This window comes from Leptopilina heterotoma, unplaced genomic scaffold (assembly GCF_015476425.1).
Source record: "Leptopilina heterotoma isolate Lh14 unplaced genomic scaffold, ASM1547642v1 Lhet_26, whole genome shotgun sequence".
In the NCBI taxonomy this organism is placed as follows: domain Eukaryota; kingdom Metazoa; phylum Arthropoda; class Insecta; order Hymenoptera; family Figitidae; genus Leptopilina; species Leptopilina heterotoma.
Genome location: NW_025110969.1, coordinates 2,719,248 through 2,742,087, shown reverse-complemented (window position 1 = coordinate 2,742,087; position 22,840 = coordinate 2,719,248). Strand labels below are relative to the sequence as shown.

The 22,840-nt window shown below is 24.5% G+C and overlaps 2 protein-coding genes across 2 annotated transcripts; both read right to left on the bottom strand.

Moving 5' to 3' along the window:
- Positions 1-457: 457 nt before the first annotated feature.
- On the bottom strand, positions 458-3,912 carry LOC122503383 (cytochrome c oxidase subunit NDUFA4-like). Its single transcript, XM_043613893.1, has 3 exons — positions 3,704-3,912; positions 1,416-1,565; positions 458-1,326 (listed from the first exon to the last, which is right to left on the bottom strand). The coding sequence occupies exons 1-3, from the start codon at positions 3,755-3,757 to the stop codon at positions 1,255-1,257; spliced, it is 276 nt and encodes a 91-aa protein (XP_043469828.1). The 5' UTR covers positions 3,758-3,912; the 3' UTR covers positions 458-1,254.
- A 2,096-nt stretch (positions 3,913-6,008) lies between these two features.
- LOC122503386 (cytochrome c oxidase subunit NDUFA4-like) lies at positions 6,009-8,811 on the bottom strand. The gene is made up of 4 exons (XM_043613896.1): positions 8,580-8,811; positions 6,893-7,133; positions 6,532-6,681; positions 6,009-6,442 (listed from the first exon to the last, which is right to left on the bottom strand). Exons 2-4 carry the CDS (start codon positions 6,944-6,946, stop codon positions 6,371-6,373), a joined length of 276 nt encoding a protein of 91 aa, XP_043469831.1. The 5' UTR covers positions 6,947-7,133; positions 8,580-8,811; the 3' UTR covers positions 6,009-6,370.
- Positions 8,812-22,840: the final 14,029 nt, after the last annotated feature.

Sequence of the window (22,840 nt, the reverse complement as noted above, 5' to 3'; positions counted from 1 at the left end):
ATAGCAGTCCTAAATTGGCCACCACTTTTTTTCGCTTGTGTTTAAGGAAGAAATGCATATTCTTTTCAATTACGCAGAAATTTTACAAATTTGATACATTTAGGAGAATAAAAACGCATTATTTAACTATTTTTGTTTAGAAAATGAAGCATTATTTTATTTCATTTATTTGCAGTGGTGGATGGCTGTGGAGACAGGCATTTTTGTTTTTTGTTTTTGTCTTTGTTTAATTCCTATGTTATACTTTTACGGTCTTTATTGTGATGAAAAACACAAAAAAGAAGTAAAACATAAATAAAAACAAACAAAAACAATAGGTGGCCAACTTAGGACCACTATAGATTTTCACAAGTTTCAAATTATTACGTTAATAAAAAAAATGTAATTAAAATATCAACAGAACCTCTTATTACAACAATAAATAAAGGAACTAGCGCACACACTCATTTAGAAATTTCTAATTATTTATCTCTTGTAGCTGCTCTCGAAAAAACAAGAAAAATTAAATTTTTTTGGTCGTAAACAATATTATTGTCCTCACAATGCGTAGACGAATCTTAGATTATAATTAGGTCCATAAAGTATATCATGGTCTATCAATATATCATACCAAAAAATTATAGATTCGTCCAGTTACCATCTCTGAGAAATGCAGGGTGGCCAACTTAGGCCCACGGCCAACTTAGGACCACGCTCCCCTACTTAGCTAAATTTAAATTTACACACATGGTCTTCTGTAACTGCTTTTAATTTTATTTTCACGAACAAACATTTAAGCAAATAATAATTCATTTTATTTTCTATAAATAATACAGCACTTGTTCCATGACTAAAAGTTTCACAATAGGAAATTGCAATGCATAAACTTACATTTAAGTAAAATAAGCTCTGCAATGCTCTCCGGTAAGAAAAATTTTAATTGAAATTATGACTTTTGAAACTTATTTCAATTGATCACAAATTTTTGTAATTTAAAAACTACTATAAATATATTTTTATAATATTCAGATAAATAATTAATATGATTAAGGGATCGTCAATAAATAAGTACCGAATACTTCAAAGGAGAGTAGTAATTAACGAATAAAAATTTTACAAACAAATGTGTTATCAATTCTTTCGGAAGGGGAAGAAAGGTATAAAGCAGTGTTACGTAGTTTATTAACGACCACTAATTTAAAAATAATGAAATAAAGATAACTTAACTTTATCCGAGATATTTCATCTCTGGCTTATATATTTTTATGTGTATGCTTATCTTTTCGCTATATCAAAAATTGACGAATTTCTTGTGTTAAACGGAGCCTTGTCGTCCACGGTAACTAACTGAAACAGGAAATTCATGAAAAATGTTCATGATAAAAATCAACAAAAAATAATAGAATGATAAGATGATTATGCCTATATGTATATACCTTCTTATACCCTTTATCACTGTATTCATTCCACGGTTCTGGATTGTTTTTATTGCTCCACGTTATATCCGGATTTGTTAAAGCGGCTCTTAGTGTACAAAAAGCAGCGACCGAACTTCCAATACCCAAACAAACGAATAGGGGAATTAACTGTAATGAAATAATAATTAGTTTATTATTAATTTAAAGGCAGAAAAACGAAGACGTTCAGACAAAGATTCGTTTTTAAATTGTACCTTCATCGGTGAAGGTCAGTCTCGATTGAAATTTAATTTTTTTATTTATTAGTTTTGTTTTATTTGTTCTTATTTATTTGTTGTTTTTGATTGTTCTACTATTTATTATATGTGTTTTCTTTTATTTACTATTTTTACTAAATGGATTAATATTAATTAGTTTTTAATTCTGTGTGTATGGCTCTAATGTATGGGTGTACTATTTTTATTTTCTGACGAATTTTAATTTATTTATAACAAATTTATGTTCTGACTGTTGCTAAATTGACTCCCTGAAGAGGAAATCTGCTGATTTCGAAACGTTGGAGTAACATTAAACGAATCTTTGTCTAAATGTCTTTGTTTTTCTGTCTTATTATTAAAACCGCTCGGACGTTAAAAACTTTACTATAGTTTATTATTAAAATATAAAATAAATATAATATATTAAAAAAATAAATATAAATAAAAAATGCATACAGTAAAAATGTAATATTAGAATCAAATACTCTATACTTTATTACGGGAACCTTATTATTGTTAGTTGTTTTAAGGGGAGGGACCGTTAAAATTTCAACCCTCCGACAATTACGTTGTTAAGAGGCGCCAATTTTTTTTCTAGCATTATTTAGGATCTAAATTTATTGTATTATTGTTAAAATTGAAACATATAGTTTTTTTGTTCATTTTGAAAATTTTATTTATTTATTAATTGAAATTTTTTTCACACTTCTTCACTAGATGAAATCATATTAATCTACAGAAAATTAATAAAAGTAATTTGATGTTTTGAAAATTCATACGATTGATTGTTTAGAATCATGAAATAAGTGTATAAAAAATCGGCAATAAAAATTACGAGAGTAGTTCAAATTTTTATTTTTTGATGTTTATTTAAAAAAAAGTTAACTAATTAAATTTTTTTAATTTTTGAAGCATATTATAATTTTAAATTCTAAAATTTGTTAGAAAAAACATTGACCACCCATAAACAACAAAAATTTAGATGAGTTGAAATTTTATCGGTCCCTCCCCTTAATTAAATTTTTTCTTAGTGTGTACATATATTACACATATGTGTGTAAAAATTTTGTATATTTATAGATGCCTTCTTAAGTTGAGCCATTTAATTCTTATTAAATTGTCTGATTGATATTTAATTAGATGTTATCTTTTAACGATAAAAAAAGGATTGATAAGTTAAAATTTTGTGAAATTTTTCAAATAAAACGTTTCCTTTATTGTGATGTTTTTTTGTCAATGACGTCAAAAAAATGTTACATAATTTTAAAAAGTCCAAATAATATATAATGAATTATTGACTTAGGTATCATTTCCTTTGAAGTTTGTTATCTTTTTTACAAATTAAATAATTTAACGAGTTTTATTTGTTCTTGTTTGAGAAATTTAGGGGAAACAAATCTAAAATTTTAAGCGGTACTTTTTTAAAAGTACATGTAAATATTTGTATTATTAATACTACAGTTTATGATCACTAATTGTTTGGTGAAAATTTGAAATTGAATTAAAACTATATTTAAAATAAAAATAAATTACAGAAATAAAAGAGGGGGTATTTATATATATTTTTTAATTCTTTATTTATATGTTCAGAAATTCAAGAACACGCGAAAGATGAAGACATTATAATTTTAATTTGTCTAGAATTATAGCAGTTTCGATTTTTCATAAAATGTAATCTTTTAAAATTGATGTTCCTAAAGTTCTGAATGTTCAGATGAACGAAATTTATTTATTTCTTTTTGAAAGCAAAATTTTATGTATTGTGTAAAAAAAATAATTATAAAGTTTCTAAAATGTTTAATTTAGGTTTGTAATTTTTATTACAATCAGTAATTTAAGAAGATTTTTTTTATTGAAAAATATTTCGTTCATTTGAACGTTCGAAACTTCTGGACCATTAAAACTTTTTTGCAACCAAATAATTTCCATGTATCGAGTTCAATATAAATTTTTTTAATTCAAAATTTCTTTTACAAAAATTGCAGATATTAATAAAGTAGAATATAAATTTAAAGGATTTTTTTTTGAGACAAACGAAAAATTACTTACAGATGGATGCTTTCGCAGTCCTTGGAGAGTTAAACCTTGCATTCGGGATGACATTTTAATTAATTGAAAATATTATCTTTTAATTAAAAAAAAAAGAAACAATTAAATATTTTAATTTGTTTATCTTCTTTTTGTATTAGAACTCGCTCGAATGTTATTTTGAAAGAATCCGAAATCAGTGTGAATCGAAGGAGGAAAATGTTCCGAATTCGTTTATAACGGCTTGATCTTGAAAATGGACAGGATAAATTTGCGCAATGTATTGCGCAGAAATAATCTAAAGCCTCAGCTGATTTCCACTAAAAAAGCAATCGTTTGGAAATTACATTGAATCATTTCATGACATTTACGCCGGAAATAAAATTAGAAATTGTGTTTACCTTATGATCACATTATATCTCTGTACATGAAGTATATATATATATTTTTTTTGTTATGCTTAAAAGTATAGATATAAACTTTGAAGGTAAATTCTGCATTCGCTACTATATACCTTTTAATGATCAATAAAAAGAATCGTAATTTTTCGAATTATATATTATGTGTGTGATTCTTCACTCAGTGGTCATTTTTGCTTCTCAACTGTTCCCCATTTAATTACTTCAAAAATGATTTTCAAATCTGCTTCAAATTTTCCTCTATATAGGAATGTATTATATGAAATCCTGAACAAATGTCCGGATCGCTTTTTTGTGAACAAGATAACTCGAAGAGTATTTAACGATTTTTGGTAAAAATTACTAAGTATATTTATTATATAAATATTTAAAAACTAACAGAAGGATTTTTAAGAATTTTGAGAAAAAAAATTTCTTTTGACTTTTATCAAAAGAATTTTGATAAGTAAGATTTGCTCATCATACGACAAATAAAGACATTTACAAAAAGTTTTTATTCTAATTTCTAATAAAGATTGAAAGTTGGCTGAGGTCTTATTTCAAAGCTAATATTCCCTACTTTGATAATGTCAAAATAATATATTAAAAAAACATTTTCTTTGTTTAATTGCAATTATCAGTAAACAAAATTTTTAATTTTTTCTTGTAAATATTAAATAAATGTAGTTTTTTAATAAGTTGAGGTATCGATCCCCACGAGCAGTAACAATTTTTCAATTGTTTATAAGATTGTGTTTAAGGTTAAGGAAATAAGCCGAATGAATATTATAAATTATTTGGTTAATTAACTGAAAAATATAATTATTTTTTGCATTATGCCAATACTGGGGAGTAATGTTGGCAGATATTGGACTATTAATGTCTGCCGAGATCTGGTTGCCGACGTCTAACCGCAATTATTACTACAAGAGTTGGCTCAATATTGTCTGTCAAGACAATATTTGGCCAGTATTTGCCAGTCTTTGGCCGTGTTGGTTTTCGCACTTGGGTAACCAAAATTTTCTGTATTATTAGAAAAAGGTAAAACTTAAAAAAATTTGAATTAAAGTAATAAGAAATACTATTTAGGTTTTTATTTTTAAAAATTTCTGTAACATTAAAAACATTGTAGTCTGGGGTTGGGTATTGAAAAACAGAGAATTTAAAATTTTTCATGTGCGATAAGGCAAAATCGATAGACCTTGACTGCGAAAAAGTCAATAGAAATACAATAGGTTGAACAAAATTTTTCCAGTAAATACAAAATAATAAAATAAATACACTCATTCTCGATATTAGAATATGTTACAATTTATATTTACATGGTTATTCTGTATGAGCATTAAGTTAATGTTATTGTAAGTATTAACGAATGAAACAATGTTGATATGTATATTTTTATATTATATATACTAACTGTCTCGATAAGACACCTCAAATTCCTGTTTTCAAAATGTTTTTTCTATTACATCAGCATTTACCAGCTGAACAGAGAATGTTAACAACTGTTCAGTATTAAAATTCGTAATTGTATTGAAAGTTAATTTTCTATTAAGAATAAGTAACAAAAAATATAAGATAATAAAATAATAATTATTATTTCTATAATTATTCTAATAATTATAAGATAATATTGGTCCTACTCTTGTGGTGTTAAAATAAAGATAAATAAACTAACTAATTTGTTTAAATTGAAAAAAATGACCACGTAAGTTTCAAAGACATTTAAATTTATTGCACTTCTAATTTTAAGGTGTCGATTTAATAATTTTTCACTAATTTACAGAAACGAATTCTTTTTTATATTGGTTCTAATTAGCTAAATTTAGATTAACACACATGGTCTTCTATAACTGCTTTTTATTTTATTTTTCCAAACAAACATTTTAACAAATTATAATACATTGTATTTTCTATAAATAATAGGTACAGTATTTGTTCCATGACTAAAAGTTTCACAATATGTATTTTCAATGCAATTTCTGTAATTTAAAGACTACTATAAATATATTTTAATAATATTCAAATAAATAATTAATATGATTAATTTATAAATAAATATAAATAAGTCTATAAATAAGTACCGAACACTTTAAAGGAGAGTAGTAATTTAACGAATAAAATTTCGACAAAACAAATGTGTTATAAATACTTTCGGCAGGGGGAAGAAAGGTATAAAGCAGTGTTACGTAATTTATTAATGACCACTAATTTAAAAATAATGAATTAAAAATAACTTAATTTCATCCAAGATGTTTTAGCTCTAGGTTAAATATTTTTAAGTTTGTGCTTATATTTTGGCTATATCAAAAATTGTCGAATGTCTTGTGTTAAACGGAGCCTTGTTATCCACGGTAACTAACTGAAACACGAAATTCATTAACAATGTTTATGATAAGAATCAACAAGAAATAATAGAATGATAAGATGACTATGCCTATATGTATATACCTTCTTATACCCTTTATCACTGTATTCATTCCACGATTCTGGATTGTTTTTATTGCTCCACGTTATATCCGGATTTGTTATAGCGGCTCTTAGAGTGCAAAAAATAGCGACCGAACTTCCAATACCCATAACAACGAATAGGGGAATTAACTGCAATGAAATAATAAATATATATCTAATATGTAATAAAAAATTACTTAACTATTAAAATATAAAATAATCAAAATGCTTATATTTTATTAAGTACTCAAGTAAATGATTCTAATCTAAAATTTCTTTCACGAAAATTACAGATATTAATAAAGTACAATGTAAACTGAAAGGAAGAAATTTTTTTTGAAACAAACGAAAAAGTACTTACAGATGGATGCTTTTGTAGTCCTTTGAGAGAAAGGCCTTGCAATCGAGATGCCATTTTACTTAATTGAAAATATATTTTTGTATTAAATCTCAAATGTTATTTTGAAAGAATCCGAAATCAATGTGAATCGAAGCAGGGAAATGTTCCGAATTCGTAAATAACGGCTTGATCTTGAAAATGGATAGGATAAGTTTGCGCAATGTATCGCGCAGAAGTAATCTAAAGCCTCAGCTGATTTCCACTGAAAATTGCAATTGTTTAGAAATTACATTGAATCATTTCATGACATTTACGTCGGAAATAAAATTAGAAATTATGTTTATCTTATAATCATATTATATCTATGTACATAAAGTATATACATCGTTTTTATGCCTAAAAGTATAGATATAAACTTTGAAGGTATATTCTGTATTCGTTATACTATATACCTGTTAATGATCAATAAAAAGAATCATAATTTTTTAAATTAAAAATAATGTGGGTTCTTCTTCACTCAGTGTCATTTTTTCTTCATTTTTTCACTGTTTGAAAATTTGTCTCCAAAACTAAGTTTTTTCTGTTGTATTCTAATTTTCATTGATCTTGTGTAAAAATATTTTTTTTATTATACTTTTCTTCATTAGTTTGTCATTCGGAACGCAGAGTTTACATATCCATGGATTTTCATTATTTTTATTTAAATTTTTGTGTGGATTTATTTAAAATTTGCAAAAAGAAATAGAGTTTTTAGATTAAAAACCACAAAAATAACTAGTATTTTACGGCGTATTTTAATGGTATATATACTCCGGTTCCGCAAAAATTACTAAATTCTTAAGGAATAAAAAAAAATAATAGTGATTTAGAGTAAGTAAATCTCTTTAATATTCTGTAAAAATTGTCTAATTTTATTAACTTTTACGACTTTAATGGATTTTTTCTTTGATTTGTAAACTTCGGTTCCTAATTTCAATTAACTTAATGGAAATGTTTTGTTTTTATAAAAAAAATACAAAAAAATGAATTGCGTTATGATTTAAAACAAAAATGATCATGAATTTGGAACATGTGATGGTATCCCCAAGACAAGGGGACAAGTGTGTCTTTTCGAAGTATTGTGTGCTTGCGCACAGTGTTTGCACTAAAAAGAATCAATACATATATAGTCGAAGACACAAAATAGTAAACAGACGTGCAGTATAAATGTATGTACTTTTGTTTCTAGGGATACCAACACATCTGGTAGCCATTTTTTCCGTGTAGAACATCACGTAGACAAAATTTTTTCATTTGAAAACGTGTACAACTTTATGTCAACCGAAACTGACCGAAAAATTTATTAAAGATTTACTTGCAAACTTCGGAGTATTTACTTACAAAGTTTAGTGACAATAGTGTAAAGATTTAAATGTCCCACTCCGATAAAGTAAATACTTCGAAGTTTGCAAGTAGATCTTTAATTTTTATGAAAGTTTCGGTGCTATATGGGTCAACTTTCTTAGTCCACAGATCTAATGGTCAATCATTGTAAACCCCAACACTATCTTAAATAAAAAATATATTTATCACTTTCACAATTTGGTTTCTTTGCACAACTTATTTCACTTATAGAATCAGATTAATGAACTTGAAAATCTTTAAACTTTCTAATAATTTTTGAGCTAATTCTCCAAACTCTTAATAATAATAACAATGTTATAATCACCTGCGTTGATAAGAAAGTCACTTTTTATTCACCGCGATAGAAGTTGATTGTTCACCTTTTTATAAGAAACTATTAAAAACTTTAGAATGTAAAATACTATTAGATGAATAGAAAATTATGTTAAAAAATTTTCACACTATCGTGTTTATTAATTTGCATGTGATAATTGCAGACAATTGACACTTTGCTCTTTTTTTCGATGAAGTTACGTCGTTTTGTGTAGATATAGAAATGACATTGAAAACAATTCAGGAACTGTGACTTTTATAAAGCTTTGATCCAAAATGACATTGACGCAGACGCGATACTCTCGAATTTTTATAGAACACAACATTAGGATACGTCATGCTTGCAACAGTTCGATCTGGAAAAAAGCTATAAAATTCTACTCTTCTGCGCGTGAATCCATATTTTTGAAGGTTAGAGCAGAACGACAAGACACTTAATTCCACGTACATGTGGAAGCGCACGTAGGCACAAAAGTGCACACACCTCTTTTTGCACGTTTTCGCGGTTTTATCTTCGTCGTTGTAGAAGAGGCTTCAAGCTTAAATTCTACATAGGAACGTGATGCACGGACGCAAAATACACGAAAGTATTTAGTTTTTCGCGACTTATCTTCGTGTATTTGCAGAAACAACTTTAAGCTACTTCTACAATTCTCAGTGGCTTTGAAACATTTTAAATACTTTTGACACATGCCCTTTCCAATTTTTGCATAAAACCTTTCCACACCACCGATTTGAATGGAATTTAAATATGTTATAAATATAGATAAAACAATTAAAAAAAATTTTCAAAATCTTTTTCCAAAAAATGTTTTTAAAAAATTAATTTTCAAATTTTCAAAAAATTTTATTTTATTTTTTTTAATGATACACCTTCAATTTAAAAAAAAACCTTAGAGTTTCCTCTTTATATATTCTTTCCAGATTTTTGATAAATATAGTTTTTTCAAAAAACGATTCTTTTTTAAATACAACCCAAAAATTCATATTTTTCGGAAACTACTTAACCGATTTAAATGAAATTTATATATGTTGTAAACATAAATAAGACAATAAATAGTGTAATTTAACGATCACTCTGAGTGATAGAATCATCTCTAGTCCTATAAATAAGACAATTTAGAAAAAATATTTCAAAATAAAAAAAAATTCAAAAAAAATTAATTTGAAAATTTTCAAAAAATTTTTTTTTACTTTGTATTAAAGTTACACCTCCAATTTTTGTTTTTAAAAATTCCTTAGAGTTTCTTCTTTAATATATATTTTTTGCAGATTTTTGAAAAATGTAGTTTTTTCAAGAAACTACTTTTTTGAAAAAAAGATCATTTTTCGGAAACTACTTAACCGATTTAAATGAAATTTAAATGTGTTATAAACATAAATAACACAGTTTAAAAAATATTTTAAAATTGAAAAAAATAATTATAAACTAATTAATTTAAAATTTTCAAAAGAAAAATTTTTATGTAGTTTCAAAAAAATGAGTTTTTAAATTTTTTTTAAAAAAAGTCGTTTTTTGAAAAACTGTATTTTTTAACAATCTTGAAAAAATGTATATTAAAGAGAAAACTTTAAGGTATTTTTTAAAAGAAAAATTGAAGGTGTATCATTAAAAAGAAATCAAAAAATTTTTTTTGAAAAATTTAAAAAAAAATAGAAAATTCAAAAATATTTTAAAAATTGCGTCTTTTTCGACTTTTTTCCAAATATTGCAACAAAATACAACATTTTTTAGTATAAAATGCAACTTATTTCGATTTTTATAGTGCGAAAACTAACTAATCAAATCTTTCAAAAATTATTTTTGCATCTTTTTTCTTGATAATTAAATTTTTCAAATATATCTGGGACATTCTTTGACAAGCAGGCCACCCAATCTCTCCATTTTTGTTTTCATTAAAAAAGATCTATAATAAAAAATCTTTTTGAATAATTGAAATTTTGAAAAATCTAATTGAAAATAATTAATTTTTTTCAAGGTACATATTTTCTTCCAATTTTTTAAAAACAACTTTTGAAGAATTAAAATTTATTTAATTTAATTTAATTTTAGTTTTAAAAAGAAATTTAGTAATTTAGTACCAATTTTGATACTAAATAGTAATTTGGTTCTATTTTAATACCGAAATGAAATTTTGAAAATAATTGAATTATTATAAAAAATTTTAAAGAAAAATTTTTAAATGCAATTTTAAAAATGAATTTTTATTTTAGTTTCATATTTCCGAAAATTTAAATACATACAAAAAATTTTAACATTTTAGAATTATTTTTAACATTTTGGATAAAAAATCATGTTCAAAAATTTCAATTAAATTTCATCAAAAAATTAATTAGTTTGTTTAAAATAAATTCTTTTAAGAATATCAATTACTTTCGAAATATAACATTAAAATATTTTTAAAAACTAATTCTTCTAGAATTGTTTTATCATAATTTTTTAAAATTCAATTATCTTCGGACAAAGTAAATAAAATATTTTTAAAATTTTATTATTTTTATTTATTTTTTTCAAAAATTTTATTATTTTTAAAAGTTTTTATGAAATTTCTATTATTCAGAAATTTTTCAATTGTATTAATTAAAAAAATATTATCTTTAAAAAATTAATTGTAAGAATTTCTTTACCTTTTCATATTAAATTTTAATTTTAAGAAAATCGTAAAAACGAAATATTTTTTATTATTAAAATAAAATAATAAAATCCTTTTTTTAAATCCATTTCTCTACAAATTAAAATTGCAAAAAACCATTCATCTAATTATAAGCAAAAAAATTTTAAATCATTGTAACGCAATTTTCATAATTAAAATTTAATAATTGTTCTTTTCTAATAAAATAAAAAGATAACGATCATTCAGAGTCAAGGAATCACGCCTTGACACGAACTGATTCTTATCGTTTGATTGTTTTATTATATACTAAAGACAACTGAGTGATAAAATTACCTTTCATAATTTACCTTTATATTATTTAACATCGCATTTTTCTATTAATAAATACATTCTATTTATAATAGAGAGAATGTACATTCAAAATGTGCCAAAAATTTCGATGTGTTTTGATACCTATTTTGGTTATTATTTTTTTCAGACTGGCACGTTTCAATGACCATTTGGTTACTACAAGCTGGGATTCCCAATGATACGTATACAAAGAGAAAAATTCAAAGGTAAATATAAGATAGATTTTACAGAAAAAAATTATCAATATATTTATAGATTTAAAGTTGTTTTTCAAATGTTTACCTAAATAATTATCATATGATATCTACTAGACTTTTAAACAATAATTTTTTCTTGTAAAATTTTTTTCTACAAGTAAATGTCCAGGACTAAGGATTTTACTGCATAATAACGAAAAAATATAAATATTATTATAATAATATAATTTATAATAGAAAATATTTTTTTTTATTGATTATTATTATTTTTTTAGTTTTCAGTAAAATTAATTAAATATATAAAAGTGATAATAATAAATAAAACTTATCTTTTTAAAGAATTTTTATATTATTAAAACCAAATATTAAGCTTACTCTCTAAATTTTAATTAGTAAAAATATTTACTAATTTGAATTACTGACTGACTTTTTGCTTTTGAATTAGTAAATTCAATTAATTTTTCTTAATTTTTAATTATTTTTTTAATAATAATTTCTACTAATTTATTAGTATAATTTACTAATTCAAAGAGTAAAATAATTTAATAAAACTAACTTTGATTAGAGAACAATTTTTGGAAATTACAGGGTTGCCACAGGTCAGGGAAATCAGGGAAAAGTCAGGGATTTTTATTAAAAGTACTGGAAAAGATTTAAATTTAGAATTCATAAGAAAACTCTAAATTTTTTGTGTCTTTTTTTTTCTTTTTTCTTTGCCTCATGAGCTATAAAACTACCACGAATTCTAATAAAAAACCTTCAAAATTTTATTCTAATTCTGACTAGAATGATTTTTTTAATATTATTTAATTATTTCAAAAGTTGTAATGCAATTATCTTGATAAATAATAAAATTCTTTACAAAAATTCAATTTTTTTTTTTAGGAATTTCAAAAAACTTCTTTACAAAATTTGATTATTTTCATAAAAATAACAATATTCATCACAAGAATTCAATTATTTTCAAAAATAATAAAATTCTTCGAAGAAATTCAATTATTTTTAAAAATTCTAATAAAAATCGTTCGCAAGAATTCAATTATCTTTACAAAATAGCACAATTTTTTTCGCCAAAAATTCAATTATTTTCAAAAATTTAAATAAAATTCTTTGCAAAATTTCAATTATTTTCAAAAGTTTTTCACAATTTAATGATTTTCAATATTTACTATTTTCATAAAATTTATCAAATAATTTAATTATTGAAAAATATTTTTGATACAATTCTATACGAAAACATTCAATTATTTTCATAAATGACAAAATTTCATTTAGGAATTCAATTATTTTCATCGCAGATGTTCCAATATTTTTAAAACGATTTTAAATAAATTTAAGATATAAATAAATTCAAAGCTTTCATTATTCAATAAAATAATAAAATTCGTTGCAATAATTCAATTATTTTCAATTTTTGTCAGAAATTTTAATAATATTCTTGGCAAAATTTCAATTATTTAAACAAAATTTAATCAAAATTCTTAGCATGAATTCAATAATTTTCATAAATTATTATTTAAATTCTTCTCAGGAAGATTATTATTTTTCAAAAATTGTTATAAAATTCTTTAATATGATAAATTTTAGTAAAAATTTTAATTAAATTCCCTAAAAGAAATTAATTATTTTCAAAAGTTGTTAATAAAATTCTTTGAAAAAATTAAATTCTAAAAAATATTCAATTATGAATAAATTATTTATTTTTGTATTTAAAAAATTGAATTCTCGTGATATTTACTAATAAAAATTGATTTAAAAAAGAATTTTAGTTCAAATTTTAGATAATAATTAAATATTAAAAACATTAGGGGGGAATATTTAGAAATAATTAAATTTTGAAAAGGTTTCGAAATCAAATCTTTGAAAATCAGAATTTTTCGTACTTTTAACTAATATTTCTGCGTAGAATTAATTTTATTTTATTATTAATTCTCTGGGTTATCTTTACCTAATTATTGTAAAAACATGAAGAAATCGATTATTCCGAGTGAAAGACTCGGAGTTACTTATAGGCAAATTTATAGACAAACTTATAGACAAATTTTACTCAAAAACACAAAAAAAAAATTAATTTTGGAAAAATTATAAATAATTATTGCATAAATTCAATTCTTTTTAAAAATAATCAAATTCTTTTCCAAAATTTAATTTTTTTAAAAAATTTTTAATAAAATTCTTAGCAAAATTCAATTTTTTTTAAATCAATAAAATTTTTGGCCAAATTTTAATTATTTTTAAAAATTTTCCTCAATTTCATATATGAATTCTATCATTTACAAATTTTTTTTTATAAATTTCTTCGCATAAATTTAATTATTTTCAATAAATAATAAAATTTTTTACAGGGATTGAATTATTTTCATAAATAATAAAATTCATTTTGGGAATTCAATTATTTTTATAAATAAAACTCATCGCAGAATTCCAATTATTGTTAATATACAATTTTAATCGAATTCCTCGAAAAATGTAATTGTTCTTAACAATTTTATTAAAAATCGTCAAAAGAAATTAATTATTTAAAAATGTTTTGATAAAATTCTTTATGAGAATTCAATTTTAAGAAATATTTAACTATTCAATAAATTATTTATTTCTGCATTTAAATAATTAAATTCTCGTAGAATTTTCTAATAAAAATTGATTTAAAAATGAATTTCAGTTAAAATTTCAAATTTGAATATTTATTATTCAAATTATTCAAATATGAAATACTCAAACAATATTTGAATATTAGAAGGCTATACATTAAAGCATGAATTTTCAAGAAATAATTGAATTTTGAAAAAGTTTTAAATTAAATTTTTTGAAAATGTTAATTTTTCATAGGTACTTATAACCAACAATTCTGTAGAATTAATTAATTTGAAAAAAGTTTAATTGAATTTTTTTCTGAAATTATTTCAAGTGTCTATTTTTTAATGCGTAATATTTGATTGAAGAATTTCTGAATAATTGAAATATCGTAAAATTGAATTTTAAACAAATGGATTTGAAAATTCTTACAGAACTTTTTCAAAACTTATTAAATTTTTTTAATAATTAATTATGAAATTATTAATTATTATTATCTTTAATAATTTTAAGGAGAATTTTATTGAAAAATTTTAGAAAATAATAATTGAATTAAAGTGATGGAAAAAATTTTGAAAAAATTACATAGTAAAAATATTTCTATTATATGAAATAATGATCTTATCACTCGGTTATCTTTAATTTATTATAAAAAATGAAGAAATCGATCACTCCGAGTCGAAGACTCGGAGTAATCAATTTCTTCATGTTTTATAATAAATATTCTTATAAGTTGTTAAATTTCAATATTTCAAAAAGTTTTGAATTTGAATGTTTTGAAGAATTTTAATTCCTCTGGAAAAATAATAATGATTAAATATTTATTTAGAAAAGAAGTTTATTGATGTTTTCGAAAAATTTTACAATCCTTTTTAACAAATGGAAAATTTGTAAATATTTTTTCCACAACAAATTTAAAATTTCTTTAACAAAATTTGATTAAAAAAATTTTTTTTTTTTACTTAAAACTTGTACTTTGTTTATGAATTGTAATTGAGAGGCAGAAAATGTGCAAAATTTGTTCTACTTTATAATTTTAATTTTTCAACAATTTTTAAATTTTTGTTTAGAAAGAAGGGAAAAAATTGCTGCATAATTTCAATTTGTCAAACAAGGGGCACACTATTTTTGGACATTTTTGACCCCCCTCCCTCCCCCGCCCCTTAAAGTGTGACGTAATATGTGGATGGTCCCCAATTAAGTTTTTCATATTAAAAAAAGGATAATATTTTGCAGGATTTACATTTGTTAATTACCTAAAATAAACTATTAATCGTTTATAAATTAGGGCATTAACTTTAATAGTATTCTTATATTTTAACAGTATTTACTTAATTTATTATTTACATATTCTCTGGGTAGAAGATATACTTATCTAAAAGAATTTTAGAATACGTGTGCTAAATGGTTTATATCCACCCTTTTTGTTAAATACGTATACATATAATTTTATTTGTCTTCCTTTCATGGGGGGGCTGAAGTTAGTTTTTTGGTTATTGTATATAATTATTTAGCCCTCAAACTGGATTCTTTTGTGGAAGCCGCGGCCCTTGCGGCGTGTTGTGTGAGTTGAAGATTTTGGTGTTAGGGACACCGCAGGGAATAATCGAGAAAAAGATGACTTTTAGTAGGTCAACGACAAAGTCGTCGTTCCTTCTTCCTTTGGAGGTTTATCGAGCCTCCAAAGAACCTGCAAATACCCTTTCCTTATATATACACCGCGGCTTCAACTTTATATTCTAGGTCAAATTTTTTTTTTTAAACCAAAAAAACTCTTGGAAAAGTATTATTGAAGAAGCCCTTTAACCGCAAAGATATATTCAAAATGAATAAATCATTTTTATAAAAATTGTGAGAGAGCTATTGTAATTTTCACTAGTATGGCATATTATAGTATAGATGGAGTATTATATACATGTAGACTTAAATTCAATAAAAGCTGCACGTATATATCTCTATCAAAGTTTGCCTTTTCCTCCCCGCGAGTACCAAGGTTCAAACGATATGCGGGTCTTGATAATATAATTTAATTATATGCCCATTTCTGGACTGCGAAGCGAGCTTCAAATCTAGTCGCGTGGTCGGAATTATACACACGTAACATGAACCGTTACAAACCACCTTCTTCTCTAGCAGAAGCATATAAGGATTTCATTGAGAAGAAATGTAAATTTTTTTTCTCTTTGGCGCAATAGGTTTATTATTATTTTTTAAACTCATATTCTCGTTCAAATGGAGGTTCAATTATTATTAACCTTCGCTCTAGTGAGTTGTCTATCCGGGGTAGCCAAACAATATATTGGTTGTTCTAATGTCTGCTATTTAATCGCAGATTTGAATCCACTGAACAAAATTTTCATTAGTTTCAGAAAATTAAAAGCATCGATTGTAAAAATCTTGATACATTTTAATATTTTTTGCTATATACAAATAGAAAAACTTATTTTGTCCCCATATTTAAAACACTTAACCCATTAGGTAAGGCCCAAGCGTTGTTCAAACCAAACAACATATGGATATCACTAGTGAAGGTGTTAAAAAGAATGGGAAAATTCACTGTACCCTGATGTATAATCCCTCGATTATTTTAAAGACGTGTTGAGCATTTTGTCCATCCGTAGTTAAATATTTTCGGTTATGTATCATGTCGTCAATGAGGTGTATTAAATAAATTGGAAATTTTTTTTGGAAGAGTTTATAAATCAATCCGTTCAATCAAACAGAGTCGAAGGCCTTTTCTAAGTCGATAAGTATTGCACCAACTAATTGTTTTCTATGTAGATGGAAATGGATGATTCCGCCACCAAAAACGGGAGGATTAAATCATTCGTGAACTTTCCCTTAATTAATTAAAAAAAAAATTTCAGATTTAATTTGTTTATTGAAATTTTGAACATTTTATCTGCAAAAATGTATCAAAAAGAAAAAAAATTGGCTCGTGGGGAGATCGAACCCGCGACCTTCGCGTTATTAGCACGACGCTCTAACTTTTTTTTTTATTTTTTTTATTTTTTAATAATAATTCGTTTATTCAAGTCATACAATTAGTTAAATACAGGCATAAACAAATTACAAAAATTGCCTTAACTATAAATTGTGTTGTTTAAATTCTTGCAAGCTATAAGCTTGACTCGAACTTATTCGTTAAATTAGTGTGAATATTAAGTGACCTTGATATGTGTTTGTATAGAATGTATAACGTTTTATCATTTGTATTTCTAATGAGAGGAAAAAGTTAGTATAAAACTGACAAAAAAAACTCTCGTCGACACTTTTACATAATACAACAATAAATAATAAATAAATTTGATAAAAGAAGAAAATAAAGAAAAGAGTTTAACAACAATAAAAAACAAATAAAAAAGAACAACAAAAACAAAAGTAATAAATATGTATGCTAGTGAGCATGTGTACTTATAATAATAGTCTCTTTTTCTCTTTGGTATTGTCTTTTTTTTCATTCTTTCTTTTTTTTACACTTAATCACCTTTTTTTTATTTTATTATCACTAAATCGATGGATGAAATATTTCTATATATTCTTCTTCTTAAGATAGTTTTTTTTTTTAAATCTTCGTCTTATTTCCGCCAGATGTAAACTATCTTGTGATAGCCACCAGTATTTTTTATTTAATCTTTCGGTGTTTACAAAGTCTTGAAAAGGAATCGTTTTATTATACACTTGGTTATTAGAATTGTTGCAATTTTCGAATGTTGTAGGTAGTTTTTTATTCTTTCTATGGCGTGACCAATGGTAAATGATGGGGATGTTGTTGTCATTTTGTATAATTCCTAAATGGTCAAGCTGTATAAAAATTTGCGGTGGCATATATCCAGATTCTACCTGTTGATTCCAATTACGGGGAATAGACGAGGCACTGTTGATATAAATATTGTCGATTTCTGTCACTTTTGCAAAAAATTTTCTCGTTAAGGTGATAATAAAATTGTCTATTCGGGGGATCTTTGCTGAACTGTATAAGTCATAATTACTATGGCGTTTGTAGTAATTACTGTGATGTGACCGATACATCGACAGACACGCACGAAGACAGTTTCTTTCAAACAGTCTGAGGGATTCCATTAGTGAAGCACTGGTATTCCATGTAGTTTGAGCGGCAAAAGTTGCTATGGGTCTGACCAACAAAAGGTAACAAATTACTTTTACTCTTTTGGAGATATGTTTTTGATAGAAGATGTTATCATATATTTTTTAAAAATTTCTATGGCTTTGTTGAGTTGTATAACAATATGCTGATCTAATCTAATTAAATGGTCTATATGTAATCCAAGATACTTGACTGTGTTTTTGTGTGTAATATCAATTATTGTCTCTGTATCAGGATTAGCTGCGGTGATTTTAAAAGTTTTTGATTTTTTAGCATTATGTCCTGAACAAAATTGTGTGGGGTTTCTAAATAATATTGTCTCGCATTTATTAGGGTTAATTCTAAGATTCCAGATTTTATAATAGTTGATAATTTTGTCTGTTAGAGATTGTAAATTTTTTTATATATATGTTACAGTATTGCCAGCCACATAGGCAATTTTGTCATCAGCATATGTGATTGAGTAAGTACCGTTGTTGTTGTTGTTCAGACCAAACAACTTATGAATATCACTGGTGAAGATGTTGAAGAGAATTGGAGAATTCACAGTACCCTGTTGTAGCCCCTCGATGATTTTGAAGACGTGTTGAGATTCATTTTGTCCATCCGTGGTTAGAGCGCACACTTCCTAAATTTAAAAAATTATACTTTAAAATTACTTTATTAAAACAAAAAGGGTTTTAATTTTACTCACTAAATATAAAGTTAAGTACAAAATATACCGCTCGATAGCATTACATGTTCAAATTTTACAAATTTAAACGGGATATTTGAGTTAAAGTATATTAGAGTATGGGTGTCCGATACACAGTGTGCGCTTTAAGGGTTAAACAATGTTTAATTCATTTATTTTTTATCAATTAAACATTATTTTAATAGAGTTTTTGATTAATTTTCTTAATCAATGAAGGTAAAAAAAATATATAATATATACATATATTAAAAATGCTTACTCGGCGGTTTTCGGGGTCGCTGAATCCAAATCCGTGGTCGAAAATTCAAAATGGCAACTTTAAAATGGCGGCCAAAAAAAATTTTTAAGTTAACGAAACTGTCTGAAAATGCCTACTCGGTGGTTTTCGGGGTCGCTGAATACAAATCTGTGGTCGAAAATTCAAATTTCAAAATGGCGGATTCAAAATAGCAAATAAAAAATTTTATAGTTAAGGAATTTGTTAATTTAAAAATTTTTTTTTTGTCTTCATTTTGAATCTTGGAGTTTCAACCACGAATTTTAATTCAGTGACCCAAAAAACATACAATATGATAATGTCATCTTTTTAAAAAAAAAATTTTTTTAACATATTATGTCACAAAAACTTTATTTTCACTGGACTGTGAAGGGGTTAAAGTACTTCTTATTATGAGTATTTTTCAAAAAAAATTATCTTAACCTGTTAACAAGAAAATAAGTTATGTGCCTTTTTTGAAAAACCAACCAAAATTTTGAGTAAGAGGGTAACTCAACAAATTTTGGAAAAACTTTTATACCTTTTCATTCCATGTATATATAAAGCAAAAAATTCAGAATGTATTTTTAATATTGCAAAAATCATCGAAAATTCTTCAGATCACTTAACGTGGAATTGCTCAAATGTACAAATTTAAAAATAATTATTCATTGTTAAAATAAAAATTTGTCATGCTTCCTGAAAGCTATACAAGTTTTATATAATATATATACAATTTTATGCTATGTTGTAGTTTTCCACATGTTAGTAACACGTCATCTCAATTTCTTATTCCATGAAAAAGCGAATGCCTATAGAAACTAAAAGTTATAGTCGGAATCAAATGACAAAATGTTTGTGGAAAATTCTTCTCTGATGAAAAGTGTCCTGTGATCTAGTCATTCACATTCATACAAATTGTAATACTTTTACATTTGTTATCAGTGGTGACGTGTGTTTGTGTGAATGCGTATTATTTATACATATGTACACACAACACAGTCAGTGCCGGGAAGTGGGGTTGTGGTGGCAATAGGAAGTCCGAGGGGAAAAAGAGGAAAGGAAAGGAAAGGTGGAAGAGGGCATACGGGTCGACTTGCATACGCATGAATTTTTCATATTTTTCAACGATTTCAAGCGACGATATATATAAGATCCCTGTATTTATACAAAAAAAAGAAAATAAAATAAAATCACATTCCTACATTTTCAATTTTATTCAGACATCCTCATATTCAGATTATATATCCGCTCTTTCATCATTGCCCTCGGTATTCATGTTTCCATTCTGATTTCTCACTGACTATTAACCCCATTGTCTAACTCGACACGCGAGACTCTAAACTGAAATTTAATTTTAAACTCGCTGCAATCACACACCACCACCCGCGGACTACTTTCGACTTTAATATACACGGAAATTTTGTCCCACAACTTTTCGACTGTGTATTGTCATCCTTAAGTGAGTTGCTACAAAATTGCTCCATTCATTTTTTTTCATTTTTTCTTATGAATAACATTTCTACATATTTTCAACGAGTTTTCACTTTTTGTTTTTCCATTTGTTTTCGTGTAATCTGTTTGTTATTTATTTACTTATTGTTTTTTTAATTATACATATTTTTGAAAAGTTTTTTAATTTTTTTGTTTATAAATATTACGCTCAACTTTCATAATTTATGTTTTTTAAAAAAATGTTTAAAATCTAGATATATTTAAAAAGTTAATAATATATATAGTTAACAAAATATATATTAATAATATATTGTATCATTATATTATGAAGTTTTAAAGGGCCACGCAATAGAATTATTTTCTTATATCAAGAATTTTTCTCTTTTTTCTTCTTAGTATTCAGATATCAAATATTATTTACTAGTAGTGAAAAATAACTGCGATCGAAATTATTAATAAAAGTTGACTAGGGATTACCGCCATCTACTGAGATCTATGCGAAACTTTTTCTTAATTCGCGGCGAGTACATTATTATTATGATAGCGTATGACATTTCTTTATTTTCTTTAGTTTTCGCATTAAATATAATTTAAAATTTGAAGAATTTTTAATCTGGAAAATAATTCTATATTAATAAATTTTTCTTTTCTTCGGTATAATTTAAAAAACATAAAACATTGTTTTAAACAATATTTGTAATAATTAATAATTTTTAAATAATAAATTAATAAACTTTTTTCAAATTTGGCCCCATATTCTTCAGAGATGGGAAACGTCGAAACCGGATATTCTGTAGGTGAAATAACTATTCGGAGCAATTCTTATTATGACATTTATAGGTTAAGAAAATATAATAAATTAGAGAATTTAAATCTTAGAAAAAATGTATGTTATGTAAACTACGAATTAGGAAATATAAAAATTATGAAAAAAAATTATTTGGAAAAATGAATATTAGGAAAAATAGAAAATCGATTTAAAAAAAATTATTTAAAATATAATTTCGGTAAGAAAAAAATTATACGAATAAAATAAAATTATAAAAACTGTTTATTATACAATAAAGAAATTTGTATAAAAAATTATTAGATACCTATTACAAAAATTTTGAAAAATACTATTTCGATATAATAATAATTATGACAAGTAACAATTCGGTAAAGTTATAGTTAGAAGAAATACATGTTAGAAAATATAGTATAATTATAAAGAAGAATGATTAGAAGTAAAGAAAATTATGAGTAATGTTAATTCGAAAAAGTTAAAATTATTTTGAAAAACATTTATAAGAAAAAAGTTTTATAACAAATGATGTTTCGAAAAAATAAAATTTAAAAACTTTAAAATATAGAACATTTACACATTATAAAAAAATATTATTAGAAACAATAAATTTTTTAAGAATTGGTAATTCGGTAATATTTGAATTATATTAAATAATAATTCGGGAATATAATTATTATAATTATTAAAAAATCTATAAAGTAATATTTATCAAAATTGATATTTCGAAAATAAAAATATTATTTAATATTATTATTTTAGCACCGCGTTATGAAAAGTAATAATTTTTAGAAATAATAATTCAGTTATTTGAAGATTAAAAAAATTTTTCTTTCGCAGTATTAAACATTCTGTTAATTAGTCATTCAAAAAAATAATGTTTTTGACAATTATTCTTTCGATTAAAAGAAATTATAATTAATTCTTATTAGATAAAAAGAATTTTGATAAAATAAAGATTCGGAAAATAAAAATTGGAGAGTTTTCATGCGCCTCGCTAGGTCAAAAATTAGGTCAAAGTTTAAAAAAAATTTTTTTTTTAATAATCTAGTTAAACATCATAAATAATAAATTGAAATTATAGGGATTTTTTTCCTAAGGATATTTAAAATTTTCTAAAATCAGTGTTCCATAAATATTTATTAATTTTGAAAATTTTTTTATGAAAATGATGCAAATTATTATTTCTTTTTTTCAAAGAAGAACAGAATTTTGTTAA